The sequence below is a fragment of the Mustela nigripes genome, chromosome 6 (assembly GCF_022355385.1).
Source record: "Mustela nigripes isolate SB6536 chromosome 6, MUSNIG.SB6536, whole genome shotgun sequence".
NCBI classification, from domain to species: domain Eukaryota; kingdom Metazoa; phylum Chordata; class Mammalia; order Carnivora; family Mustelidae; genus Mustela; species Mustela nigripes.
This window is the reverse complement of record NC_081562.1, coordinates 105,845,982-105,859,920: the sequence shown is the minus strand read 5'-3', so window position 1 is coordinate 105,859,920 and position 13,939 is coordinate 105,845,982. Positions and strand designations below refer to the sequence as shown.

Below are 13,939 nucleotides of genomic sequence, written 5' to 3'. Positions count from 1 at the left end.
GCATCCTTGTATCCCTGAGGTAGTGGCTCTTCTAAGCTCTTTGCACTGCAGCCCTCCTCTGGGAAGGGGTCAGGACCCCTGGATTTGGTGGTCCAGTGCAGGAGACTTTTTAAAAATATATTTTATTTATTTGGCGGGGAGAGAGAGAGAGAGAGAACAAGTACAAGTAAGGGGGAGCACAGAGGGAGAGAGAGAGAAACAGGTGCGCTGGGAGCCTGACAGGGGGCTCGATCCCAGGACCCTGGGACCATGACCTGAGCCAAAGGCAGACGCTTAACCAACTGAGCCACCCAGTCACTCCAGGGACTTTTGGAAGACGAGCTGAGACTTAAGGACAGTTCACAGTGCCTGGTGTCAAAAAAGCCAAAGTATAAGGAATACTGTTTTCATCAGATGAAATGTTCCTGAATTTTAAAAGGCACATTAATGTTCCTGCATCTGATTTCAAAGGAGTAGGAGGAAACTTCTTGGGATGAAGAAAATCTCTCAATCTTGACTGTGGTGGTGATTTCATGCGGTATACACCTTATTGTATACTTTAAATGAGGGCAATTTGTTGTACATTAATTACATCTTACCATTAGAGTTGTTATAAAAAATGTTCCCTCCATCAAAACTACCTTTTGCATGAATTGTCATACTATCACCTAAAATGCTTCATCCCAGGGCACCAAGGTGGCTCAGTTGGGTAAGGGTCTGATTTCGGCTCACGTCATGATCTCAGGGTCCTGGGATTGAGCCCCACATCAGGCTCTCTCCTTGATAGAGAGTCTGCTTGGGATTCTTTCTGTCTCTGTATGCCCCTTCCCCTGCTCATGCTCTCTCTCAAATAAATGAATGAGGTCTTGAAAAAAGAGTCTTCATTGAGTTAGTAAAATAAAACAAAACAAAATAAAATGCTCTATCTCTGCCTACCTATAAAAAAAAATCTTCCTTTTGTCTTCACTACTTCATGAAGTCTTTCATGACTCCCCCAGGCAAATGTGGGTGTCATTTCTCTTGTCCCCCGCAGTTTTGGTCATCCCTCCCCATCCTTGATGGTGAGGTCTCTGAAATCCCTTGTGGCAGAAAAATTTCCAGCTATGGAACCTAAAACATGGATTGTAGAAATGCCAGGCTCAGGGTGGCGAGGTCTCAAGGGACCATAGCATAGGAACAGTCTTCACATTGGTGAGCCCTCCACTCAGGGAAGCGCCCAGAGCATAGCAGGTGTTCATTAAGTATCTGAGAAACCAGTGCAGTGGAAGGTACATACTTTGCACACGAGGCACAAGTGCTTCTGATTAGAAGGAGGCAGACGAAGTTCTTAGCAACGACAACAAATGGAATAGGGGCTATCTTGCAAGGGAGAAATCTACAAAAAGCCCAGACTTATTAATGAGTCATTCTTTGATAACTGCTGTGTCCCTACCTCAAGGTAACCATTTCAAAGTCAAAGCAACAAGACGGATGATTAGACTATTGCAAGTATCTTTTTTAAAGCATTCCTTTGGTTTGTACAGTTGAGGAGCTACGTTGTTAAACTTTGCTAATTAAAAAAGCAAGTGTCTCACAACTACTGCCACACAAAAACACGCTTAGGGAGATATACACAAGTCTATCTAAATTCTAAATGGTCACAAGATTCAACAGCAGTGATTGAAGGACTGCTCAGGCAAATGGCCATAGCAATGACTGATTATTACTATTATTATTTTATTTTTTAAAGATTTTATTTATTTATTTGAGAGAGAGAGAGAGAGAGGGAGAGAGCATGAGAGGGGAGGTCAGAGAGAGAAGCAGACTCCCCATGGAGCTGGGAGCCTGATATGGGACTCGATCCCAGGACTCTGGGATCATGACCTGAGCCAAAGGCAGTCGCTTAACCAACTGAGCCACCCAGGTGCCCCTATTATCATTATTTTAAAATATTTTATTTATTTGAGAGATGAGTGAGTGAGAGAGCACAAGCAGAGGGAGTTGCAGGCAGAGGGAGAGAGAGAAGCAGACTTCCCGCTGAGCAGGGAATGTGACGTGGGGCTCAATCCCAGGATCCAGGGATCACGACCTGAGCCTAAGGCTGAGCCACCGATGCGCCCCCAGCAATGACCAATTATCAGTCATAAACAAATGCCACACAGAAGGAGGACTGTTGACAGTAATGGCGTATTAATTTGCCTCAGTCTCACAGGGATCTCTCTCGAGATTCAGCAGACGGGAAAAGGAGCAGCTGTGACGACATTGGGGTCTGCACTTGGCCTTCGTGACACTACTCGCCCCTACCCTGCATTAGTACAACCACTGGGGAGATCACCAAAGGGGTAAACATGAAGAGAGGCAGCAAAGAACTAATACCATGTGGTCTCCATGGCCATTTCTCCAAAGATTTATTGAATATTTAGTGTATGGTCGGACTAAAATAGGCAAAATAGTTAAGAACCTTGGGTCCTATTCTGCTTTGCTCATTTAGTCCCTGGCTTAGCTTGACTGGCCTTCCCTTGCAGTCCTTGTAAAACCAGACAAAATACTATATATATAATCCTTGACATTAGATTCAAGGAAGACTATAGGGAATCACCAAGCATGAAATACGGTGCGATTCAGCAAAGACACATTGCAGGGGCACCTGAGTGGCTCAGTTGGTTAAGCGTCTGCCTTGGGCTCATGATCTTAGGGTACTGGGATCGAGACCTGCATTTGGCTCCCTGCTCTGCGGGGACTCTGCTTCTCTCTCTCCCTCTGCTCCTCCCTCCTCTCATGCTCACAAGTCTTAAAAAAAAAAAAAAGACACATCGCAGGTCTAAACTGTGCAGCCGCCCCCTGCCCCGCCAACGCCCCTCCACTCCACCACTTCAGGGCACAAGAGCTCACCTTTTAACTGGACATTCTGTAGCAAAGCCCTCTTTGCCCATCCTGTTGGGAAGTAAGCCCTGGGATGGCCCTCAGCCAATGACTGACAGCAGCTGGTGACCATTCCAGCGCCCCATCCTGGCTGCGTTCTCCAGAGGGCTCACCCTCAAAAGCCCCCAATGGTAACCAGCTCGTCAGCCCACCTGTTACTGGCCATCTTCCTTTCCCTGCCCCACTCTCCCGCTCCCTGGTGGTTCCCTCACCATGTAAATAATCTACATAAACCACCACCACCTTTCCTCAACTTAGAAAGAGAAAGGAAGAGGAGATCAAGGATAAGGCAAGACGAAGAGACAGGATGAGTTCAGGCTATCTCATTGCTTCAACTTACAGACACATTCTCCATAAATACGTACACGCGGGCACAGAAAGACAACCCTGATTCTGTTAGCACATACAAAGATGCACCTATGTCTTCCTTTTCTGTTCGATAGTTCTGCAAGAATTATACTGTGTTCTTTACTCCTCATCCTTATGAAGCTGTTTTTAAGATTATTATGATTATATATTAAAGGTAATTTCTAGATTGTTCTGTTTTAAAATATTTTATTTATTTATTAGAGGGAGAAAGAGAGACTGTGCACAAAGGGAGGATGAGAAGAGCATTTCACTTCTGCTGATCGGGAAGCCCGACTCAGGACTCAATCCCAGGACCCTGAGCCCAAGGCAGACACTTAACCGACGGAGCCACCCAGGCATCCCTATTTTAGGTTATTTTTAATGTCTAGGGCTATACTTTGTATTGCCCGGTGCAAAGTGACCTCACAGAAGCATGCTTCAATTATATATATATATGTATGTGTTATATATACATGCATATGTATATGTGTGTGTATGTATATATACATAATACAATGATAAATATAATCATTGCATATAGCTCTGAGAGAACAAGGAAAGGTTACACAGTGATGGCTGGACACACAAGGGATTCACAATGCCCCACAGCAAAGGCATCTGGATGGCCTGCCTAGTAATTCCCCACTGAGATATAAGAATGTCTCCATTTTTCCTTCCCTGTTCCTTCCCTGAAACACCTTCAGTCACGTGACAGATCATTCTCATTCATTAACACTGTTTCCTGAGTGCCCATATGTGAAAGAATCCCACTGCGCATTTCACAGTTGCAACAGCCTTCCCCATGGACCGTCCGTTTGTTTGTTTGTTTGTTTGTTTTTTAAAGATTTTATTTATTTATTTGACAGAGAGAAATCACAAGTAGTCGGAGAGGCAGGCAGAGAGAGAGAGGGAAGCAGGCTCCCTGCTGAGCAGAGAGCCCGATGCAGGACTTAATCCCAGGACCCTGAGATCATGACCTGAGCCGAAGGCAGCGGCTTAACCCACTGAGCCACCCAGGTGTCCCCGTTTGTTTGTTTTTTTAAAGATTTTATTTATTTATTTGACAAAGAGAGATCACAAGTAGGCAGAGAGGCAGACAGAGAGACAGGGAGGAAGCAGACTCCCCACTGAGCAGAGAGCCTGATGCAGGGCTCGATCCCATGACCCGAGCTGAAGGCAGAGGCTTTAACCCACTGAGCCACCCAGGTGCCCCTGGACCGCTTGTTTTAATGGAAACTATAGAATATGTATGTCTTCCTCTCACATATTCCGTTTGAGTTCGTTGTTTCCTGTTTTTCTCTCTTCTCTCTCTCTGGTCCAGAGGAATAATTTCCTGGTTTATCATCTAAGCTGGATCATTTCACTTCCGTGAGTTAGGGAATCTTGCAGGAACATTTGAGAGGACTGGGCATAGGGGTGGAAGGAAGCAGAGTCAAGGCAAACGGAACCAGCTGCCCCTCGTCAGCATGGAGGAAGGTTCCCGGTGGCAGGTCATCACAAGCAGGGGTCAAAGAAGAATCATTGTGGGGGTGGTGCGGAAAGAGCATACGTCAAGAGGAGGCCAAGCAGATAACAAGAAACAGTTGTCCCATCATCACTCCTCACACTGCCTTTTCTCAAATTACCCTGTCAGCTCGATGGGACCCGATTCTCCTGGTCCCCACGTCAGAGCCACAGAGACCAACTTCTGTGCTATGCAGCTTCAGAAGTCCAAAGAGATAGAACCTCATTTTCTCTTCCAAAGCTCTGTATTGGGCCTGCCTTCGTCCAGCCAGGATGATCGAGTTGTTAGAGAACTCTGTTTCTTCTGATTGTTCTAGAAACTGCTGCCTATGCCTTTTCCAAGGACACTGATAAGAACCCTCTCTCTGCTGCCCAAAAGGACTTGGATTCTAGTAGAAGGCTCCCAAGGCATGCGCTTGCCTATATGCTGTACCTGACTCACGGTTTTGGTGTAGAGACACTTCCTAAGACCATGAGAACTATCCAGAGGTGCAGACAATTTGACAGGTAGACCTTACAGTGCATCACAAAGATACAGAGATGGTGATGATCTAGTCCAATGGTTTTAAACTTTTTTTTTTTTTTAAGAGCTAGAACTCTGCTTTTCTACTAAAATCACATATTGAAGCACGAAAAATAAAGACATTTATGCAGGTGGAACTTGGAGAGGGAAAGGATCTCCACACTAGCTCCTTGGTATGAACAGTCTCAAAAATGTCCTGACCAGCCCAGCCCATTCATCTTACAGTCAACGGAATGGGCACACAGAGAAGTCAGGTGAACTACCCTGGGTTCCAGAGCTAGAGGCCAGTCTACTTTCCGGATGCTTAATTTCTTGCTCTTTCTACTACAGCATTCTGTCTCAGACAATCTATCCCGAGCCTACAGAACTACACGTGGCAATACTTAGCCACAAAAATTACTGACTCAATGCTTTCATTAAAGACTCACTCCTGTTCACATCCTGAGAATGAGAAGTTTGAGGTTCTTTGTACCACATTAACTCCAATTGGTAATTCTGAATTCCCTCTTGGCAGAAGTAATATAGGTCAGATGCCATTGAACACATATCACTACAATAAAACAAAATTAGAATCCAGCTCATGGTCTATAAACTCCAGTAAGACTTAATCAGCCAGAGTTTAGTGCTGTACTACCAAAGAATTTGGATACTGTTTTCAATTTTACTGTAAAAAGACTGCCTATAGGGATGCCTGGGTGGCTCAATCCGTTAGGCATCTGACTCTAAATTTCTGCTCAGGTTACAATCTCAGGGTTGTGAGACTGAGCCCCACATTGGGCTCTGCGTGGAACAGGGAGCCTGCTTGGAATTGTCTCTTTCTCTCCCTCTGCCCCTCTCCCTGCTTGTTTGTTCACTCTCTCTCCCTCTCTCTCAATAAATAAACTTGTTTAAAGATACACATTTTGTCTATAGTGTATTTACATATATTGGCCTCATGGCAATAGATCTGATAATTCAGACAGCCAGTAGCTTCCAAGACCCCCACCCTGAAAGTGGCTGCCTATTAACACAACCTGACACTGGAACACCAGTCCCCGAGACCCCCTCACATTATTCGGTTTCCCCAGGTAGTCAGGCAATTCGCTACCCTCGAGCAAAGAACTGCCAGCACTCCCCCAGGCCCACCCGTGACCTCATGGGACGCCTCTGGGAGTGGGCTCTCCATCCCAGCCTCCTCCTTGGTTATTTACAAGACTAGAGTCCTTAAACTGATTATGTTCAAGGCCCTTAAAAGAGAGGAAGAGAAGTTAAGAATTTGAAACAAATATAGGTACTGGAAAAACGCAGGGGCAGGGCGGAACTGCACTTGGAAGGAGAAGTAGGGGTCCAGCAGAGTGGGGGGCTGGGCCTTCCGCGAAAGACCCTGCGAGTGCAGCCCCCCCCCCCATTCACTCCTGCGTCCCTGAGGCTGGGTGGGGGAAGGGTGAGCTTACAGTCCCAGAAAGGACTGGTCTCCGAAGTGATGAAAAGGAGGCCACAAGGAACGAGGAAATCTTCGACATGGAGAATAGATTCAAGGCCAAGATCCAAGGAAAACATCAAATTGGAAAGAAAAAAATAACAGAAACATTTCAGATGACAAAGCTGAAACTGTCTCTGGGATGTGGCTACTTAGGTTTCCCTCTCCTGCCGGACCGCTCGGATCGGAGCCCTGCCATTTCTAGACACGGAGTCTCTGACACGCGATGCCTCTCGTACAGACGAAACCCCCTCGCTGCGCAAGTGATCTGGGCGGGGACTGGGTGTGTGGGGCCAGCTCGCACCCTCTACTCGGGTTTCTCAGCCATCAGCTCCTATTTGAAACCCGGTATTAGAATAGTTCATGCTGGGACACTCTCTGAACTCTCCTTGCCCTGGTGCTGGCACTTCTGCCCTACAAAGGGAGCGGGATTCTAAAAGCATGTTTTAAAAAGCCAGGGAAAGAGGACGACACACATGTAAAAGCCTTTGATAGCTCTGAGTCACGCTCACAGAAGCACACAAGTGGTCAGGTACTGCCTGTTCCGTAACATACACAGTAAAACTCTTGGTGGGCCAAACTTTCCTATTACCTCATGGGGCAGCAAGGCTGAGTTAAAGCTGAAAACCAAGCTGAGCTTTCTAAACATCGGGGGCTTTTAAATATCTTTGCATTAGGTATTGTTTGGTGGTGCCTTAGAGCTTCTGAAGAGAGTTGAGCACTGAAGACAGAGCTGGGGTTTAAAACTTAGTCATGTCCATTATTGGCTGCACGACCCTGCACAGGTTCTCTAACCTCTAGCCCTCAGTTTCCTCATCTGTAAAATGGGAGTATTAAACCTACTTCACAGGGCTATAGCTGAGATCTGTGAGATGAGATGATTTATGCAAAGCATCTACTACAGGGGCTGGTACGTGGTAGATGCTTTGTGCACCCAACCAGTATTAACTGAGCACCTGCCTATTTGCCAGGCATTATGCCAGGTAAGCAAAGACAGACTGGTAGCCATCCTCTTGGAGCTTCTGGTATGGCCACTAGTCTGTGACTCAATACGAATTGCTAGTCTGGACTGACGTACGGTGATGGGAGCGCATGGGTTACAAAGCTAAGAGAGGCAGAGTCTCTGCCTCTGAAGCAGTCAGCTGCTTCAGTCTGATTGAGAAGGGAAGAGAACCATACTGCTGGCTGGCTCCACTACTGATTATCCTGACCATGCGCAAGTCCTACAACAACCTTGGAGCTCAGTTTCCCTGGACGTATAAGAAGGAGGTCAGAACAGATTGGTTGTTCTCAAACTTGACTGGGTACTGGTATCTCCTGGAGGAGCTTTTGGAAATATAGAATCCAGTCGCCACCCACACCTGCTGGTCAGAATCTCGGAGTGTGGGGCTGAGGCATCCATCATGGTTTTCAAGATGCCCCAAAATGGTCAAATGCAGAAATCTTGGTCTTGGCCCATTTGTAAGGTGGCTTCTAACAGGAGTAAGGTCCGTGATACATCATTGTCACATGAAGGTGATGCTAACAGTGCCACAGAGGAGGCACGGGCAGAGCACTATCAGGGTGAGGAGAAGGCAGACATCAGTGGGGCGGTGGCAGCATGGACGTGAACTTGACACGGCCCTGAGATGAGGGCTAGAATTGGAACTGGAGGGGGCCGGGAGAGGAAACAGCATGGAGAACAGAAGACAAACACCGGGCCAGAGGACAAAGTGCTTGGATGGGAATGATGGCACAGAGGCTGGAAGACTGAGACCAGCTCGATATTTCATTCATTCATTCATTCACCCATTCATTCATTCACTTATCCATGCATTCATTCATGTGACCTCATTTGGAAATAGGGTCTTTACAGAGGTAATCAAGTTAAAGTGAGGTCATTAGGGTAGGCCCCAATCCAATAGGACCAGTATGCTTATAAAAAGGGGAAAATTAGGGGCACCTGGGTGGCTCAGTTGGTTGGGTCTGCCTTCTGTTCAAGTCACGATCCCAGGCTCCTGGGATTAGGCCTCGGCACTCCCCACTCAGTGGGGCCCTGCTTCTCCCTCTTCCTCTGCCCCACCCTTGCTCGTGCACATGTTCTCCTGCTAACTCTCCCTCTCAAATAAATAAATAAAATCCTTCAAAGAAAAGGGGGAAACTCAGACAGAGAGAGACATGCACAGAGAGAAGACTGTGTGCAGAGACACAGGGGGACGGCCATGTGAAGATGGAAGACTGGAGCGGGTCTGCAGGCTGAGGATGCCAAGATGGCTGCTAAGCCACCAGCAGCCAGGAGGGAGGCATAGAACAGATTCTCCCTCCCAGGGCTCAGAAGGACCAGGGCTGCTGATGCCTTGATTTCAGACTTGTGGCTTGGAGAACCATGAGACCATAAACTTCTGCTGTTTTAAGCCACCTATCCTGTGGCACTTGTTCCTGCAGCCCTAGGAAAAGAATACGTGATGAACAGCCAAGGAAACGGAGGCCAGACAACTGCTCGAGACTGTGGATTAGAGGCTTGGCAATTCATTTTCTGAACTGTTGCACGAACCCGCTGATTATGTGTGGAGAATGGTGCCTGGCACCTGTCACTCAGTGTCATTCAGGAACAATAGAGCTGTGCTGAGTAGTGAAGGAGGTGCTGGGGGTCAAGGGGAGGACGGATGGATTCCTGGGGAGGATGGGGGCACATGGGAAGAAACAAGCTTTCGCGTCAGACACAGGAACTTCTCCAGATAGAAATACCTAGATGCAGCCGGAGTGCAGAAGTGAAGCTCGGGAGAGAAGTCTGGGCAGAGATTAAGTTTTGGAAATCACTCTGATAGCAACAATAGGTTAGATGCAGTGAGAAACAGTCATGTAAGAAAAGAAAAGAGAGATGAAGGCAGACTTGACGAAAATCAGGGTCTCAGAAAAGGACACAGAGAGAAGAGAGGCCCAGGAGCCAGGAGAGGAGATGTCGTGGGGGACGCCCTCGCTACGACAGAAACGAAAAGAAAGACATGGACTTGGGGTATTTCAAGCTATTTTCTTTTCATTTAACAATAGTTTTGTTCTGTTTTGTTTTTTTTTTTTTTTAACATAAATGCACAGCAAGTTTTGAAAGATTTTCAATGGAACTGCTTTCGAATTTCTTAAATTCAAGAAGAGTCCTAGGGGGGAAAACGTGTTAGTGTTCATTTCTTAGGTGTTTCAATAGCAACTTCAACCTGAAAAGCTCAAAGAGTGCCCTTTTGGCTCCCTGAGCAGCGCCATGGCGGTCGGCAAGAACAAGCGCCTTACGAAAGGCGGCAAAAAGGGAGCCAAGAAGAAAGTGGTTGATCCATTTTCTAAGAAAGATTGGTATGATGTGAAAGCACCAGCTATGTTCAATATAAGAAATATTGGAAAAACACTAGTCACAAGAACTCAAGGAACCAAAATCGCTTCTGATGGCCTCAAGGGTCGTGTATTTGAAGTGAGTCTTGCTGATCTGTAGAATGATGAAGTTGCATTTAGAAAATTCAAGCTAATTACTGAGGATGTCCAGGGCAAAAACTGCCTGACCAATTTCCATGGAATGGATCTTACCCGGGACAAAATGTGCTCCATGGTCAAAAAATGGCAGACCATGATTGAAGCTCATGTTGATGTCAAGACTACCGATGGTTATTTGCTTCGTCTATTTTGTGTTGGTTTTACTAAAAAACGGAATAATCAGATTCGGAAGACCTCTTATGCTCAGCATCAACAGGTCCGCCAAATTCGGAAAAAGATGATGGAGATCATGACCCGAGAGGTTCAGACAAATGACTTGAAAGAAGTGGTCAATAAATTGATTCCAGACAGCATTGGAAAAGATATAGAAAAAGCTTGTCAGTCTATTTATCCACTCCATGATGTCTTCGTTAGAAAAGTAAAAATGCTGAAGAAGCCCAAGTTTGAATTGGGAAAGCTCATGGAGCTTCATGGTGAAGGTAGTAGTTCTGGAAAAGCTACTGGGGATGAGACCGGTGCTAAAGTGGAACGAGCTGATGGATATGAGCCACCAGTCCAAGAATCTGTTTAAAATTCAGACATTAAATGGTGACAAATAAAAAATCTTATTTGTGATGTTTAAAAAAAAAAAAAAAAGCTCAAAGAGTGTTGGATCAGGCAAATGATCGAGTAGCGAGTATGATGTCCCATATCATAGATACGAAGGCTCAGACAAGGAAAGATCTGTAGCTCCTTCTACCCAGAACAACAGGTTCAAGGGAGATCAGAACAGTTTCTGTCTTGGGCAAATACTCAAATCCAGGTACTAGCTAGCTCACCGTTTGTTCATACTCTCAGCACATTACTGACCAATGCCCAGCACCAGGAAGGAGATGAATAAAATCACCAAGGAGCTTACAGTCCAGTGGGGAAGAGAATCACTGTCAGGTGTTAAAAACCTTAACTAGAGAAACTTTAAAAAACAATAATGTTCAACGATGGATGACCAGATAAACAAAATGTGGTACGTGCTTGTGATGACATGTAGATGAACTCTGAAGACATGATGCTACTGAAATAAGCCAGACAGAACGACAATTTTCTTGGAAGTTCACTTACATGAAGCACGCAGCGTAGTCAAAATCACAGAGACAGACTGCGGAATGGTGGTTGCCAGGGGCCAGACGGAGGGAGGAGAGGGGATTGGATTGAATGGGGAGTGTCATTTGGGGAAGACAGAAGAGTTCCGAGCATGAGTTGCACAACAGCGAGAATATACTTCAACCCACAGAACCGTACACTTGACTGTGGTACATTTTATGTTGTATATACATTAACAATTTTGTTATTGTGTTTAAAAGAAGAAAACAACAACACAATAATGTCTGTGGACCTGCCAGGTAATTGAAGAAATTAAACGCCTTTTTCCCCGAGTCCCTCTCAGAACTTACGGCTTCTTCAGCTCAGTGAATGGCCAAGTATTTATGCCCCCAGATACAAAGCTATGTTGAAAGGACAGCGTCCCCCTTTCCATTGCCCCACTGGATAACTAGTAGCCCCCCCTTGGATCAAAAGACACATGGAGGCCTTTTTGACCGTGACCTCCGGTGTAACACGTCCTTACCCTGCACGATTAGAGGATCCTTGGAACTGACAGAACGTCGCAGGGGGTCAGGCAATACTGCCCATGATCAGGGAGAAATAAGGACTCTCCCAGCTGGCTCCCTCCTTCCCACGGCCACAGAGGGGAGACTTCTGCCATGGCTCTCTCAGAAAGGGACCAAATGCACTGCAACCTGGGGTACTGTCGTTTAATTTCAATGACACCGTACCACTGGCATCACCTATAAAGATCTGTCTTAACAGCGGGCATTCTTTTTTTCCTAAGATTTATTTATTTATTTTAGAGAGAGAGAGGGCATGCACACATGAACGGAGGGCAGGTCAGAGGGGGAGAGAGAAGCTCAAGCAGACGCCCTGCTGAATGCAAAGCCTGAGACAAGGCTTGATCCCACTACCGCAAGACCATGACCTGAGCTGACACCAAGAGTCAGATGCTCAACTAACAGAACCACCCAGGAGGCCCAAGAGCTGGCATTCTAGATTTCTTTATAATACATGGAAAATGTATGGAGAAATTAAATGACTGCCAAATACTAAGTCAATGTCAAAGTTAAGTAAAAAGCAGGTCTTAGCTGTTATTCCAGTACATATTACATGTTTTAGGGTTTTTTTTTAATTACAAGTAATTAGTATTTGCACACTTAAAGGTAACTTTTGGGTTTTACTTTATTACCAGTTTACCTTTAGAAGTGTTAGAAAATAAGAAATGGGAAGAAATAACACTTAAAATTCTATCACCTAGACAGAACTGCTATTAACATTCTGGGTAGCACCTTTTAGCTGGAAAATGTCCTCTATTCCTTTTTTTTCTTTTTTTTAAATTTAATCCTTGATATGGGTATCTGCCATTCTCCCTTAGTACAAATGGCAAAGTGTGATGTAGAATAAAAGGTCAGGTGACTTTCCCAGCACCTCCCCGTCTGTCAGGAGGGAGGTCAGAATTAGAATTCAAATCTGACCCGGCCATCCAAGCCCTTCTGCCCCTGCAGGAACTATCTGGATGGTCAGAGTCATCGCCTACCACAGGCAGAGCCCCTGGCTAAAAATACACCCTCCTCTGAGATGGTTTCCGTTATTTGAATGTTTGAGAGCCAGCCAGAGCCTGGCCTGGGCACTGAGCGAACATCTGGGTGAGACACTGGCCGGAGAACCACCCGGCAGCTGGAGGCCATATGGGTGTGGAGCCTCCCCAGCTGGCAAGGCTGTCCTCCACCTCCCTCACCTCCCCGCACTGCACGCTGGGACTTCAAAGCCCTCCACCCTCTCTTTTGCTCCTCTGCCCTACCTCACTTCCACACTCTGTCCAGGAGAATAATTTCTTCTGCCTTCTGCCTTCTGTTCCTTTTCCTGCCACACCTCTACCGTCTTCCTTTGCCGCTCTCCTGTACCTGCAAGAGGGTTTCCCTCTCTTGCTCACTGGTCTGATGCCTTCCTCCAAGTGCTTCCTCCAAAGCCATTTGTCTCTGAAAGGCTCCCATGGATTTCCCATGTGCCTTCCTCTGATCGGTGAGCCTCACCAGAGGAGGGTCATTCATTTAACCAAGTTCACTAAGATCTTGCCTGGGTCAAGCACAGTATGCTGCTACGGGCACAGCAGTGAATGGGGAGGGGTCTCTGCCCCCTTTAACCAAAAAAGTTTGGTTAAAGTTTCCTTTAACCAAACTGTTAAAGGAATGTACTAGATTGTGTGTTAGAATTTGCGGGGACAAATCTGTTAGAATTTCTATAGCTCTGAGTAAAGCAACCTTGCCCAGGGAGGTCTGGGAGGCATGAAAGGAGGGCCCCTCTGAAGGAATCTAGTGGTAAATGTGGTCATCTGATGGGCTTGCAAGGTGCCAAGGGACACTGTCAACAGTGGGGAGGGAATGTGCAAAGGCCCAGGGGCAGGAAGGGCTTGGAACTCCACACTCAGGTGTGAGGGTCCAGCTGCTCCTGGGTCCCCAGTAAAAGAGCTATGAGCTCATCAGGTTCTGTAGCTAATTCTCATTTTCAGTTGGGAAAGTTCAGAAAAGTTTCCCACAGGCCTCACAGCAGCGCTCGAACCCTCGCAGAGTGCATTGTTAGAGGTTCATGGACACCCCCACAGTGGCCATGAGGCCATCACTGGAGTCCACTGTAGACGAGTAACCTCAGTGATGTCACACGCTCAGTCCTTGTGAGTCTGT

The 13,939-nt window shown here is 46.4% G+C and overlaps 2 protein-coding genes across 2 annotated transcripts in view; one reads left to right on the top strand and one right to left on the bottom strand.

Annotated features, from left to right (window-relative positions):
* Window positions 1-13,939, bottom strand: part of WNT5B (Wnt family member 5B) — a 108,138-nt gene that overhangs the window by 67,209 nt on the left and 26,990 nt on the right. The window lies entirely within an intron of this gene.
* On the top strand, window positions 9,920-10,331 carry LOC132020836 (small ribosomal subunit protein eS1-like). Its single transcript, XM_059404967.1, has one exon. The coding sequence runs from the start codon at window positions 9,949-9,951 to the stop codon at window positions 10,171-10,173; it is 225 nt and encodes a 74-aa protein (XP_059260950.1). The 5' UTR covers window positions 9,920-9,948; the 3' UTR covers window positions 10,174-10,331.

Excerpts from the sequence above, each read along its gene's own strand:
- LOC132020836 (XM_059404967.1), top strand. The coding sequence starts at position 9,949 with ATGGCGGTCGGCAAGAACAAGCGCCTTACGAAAGGCGGCAAAAAGGGA.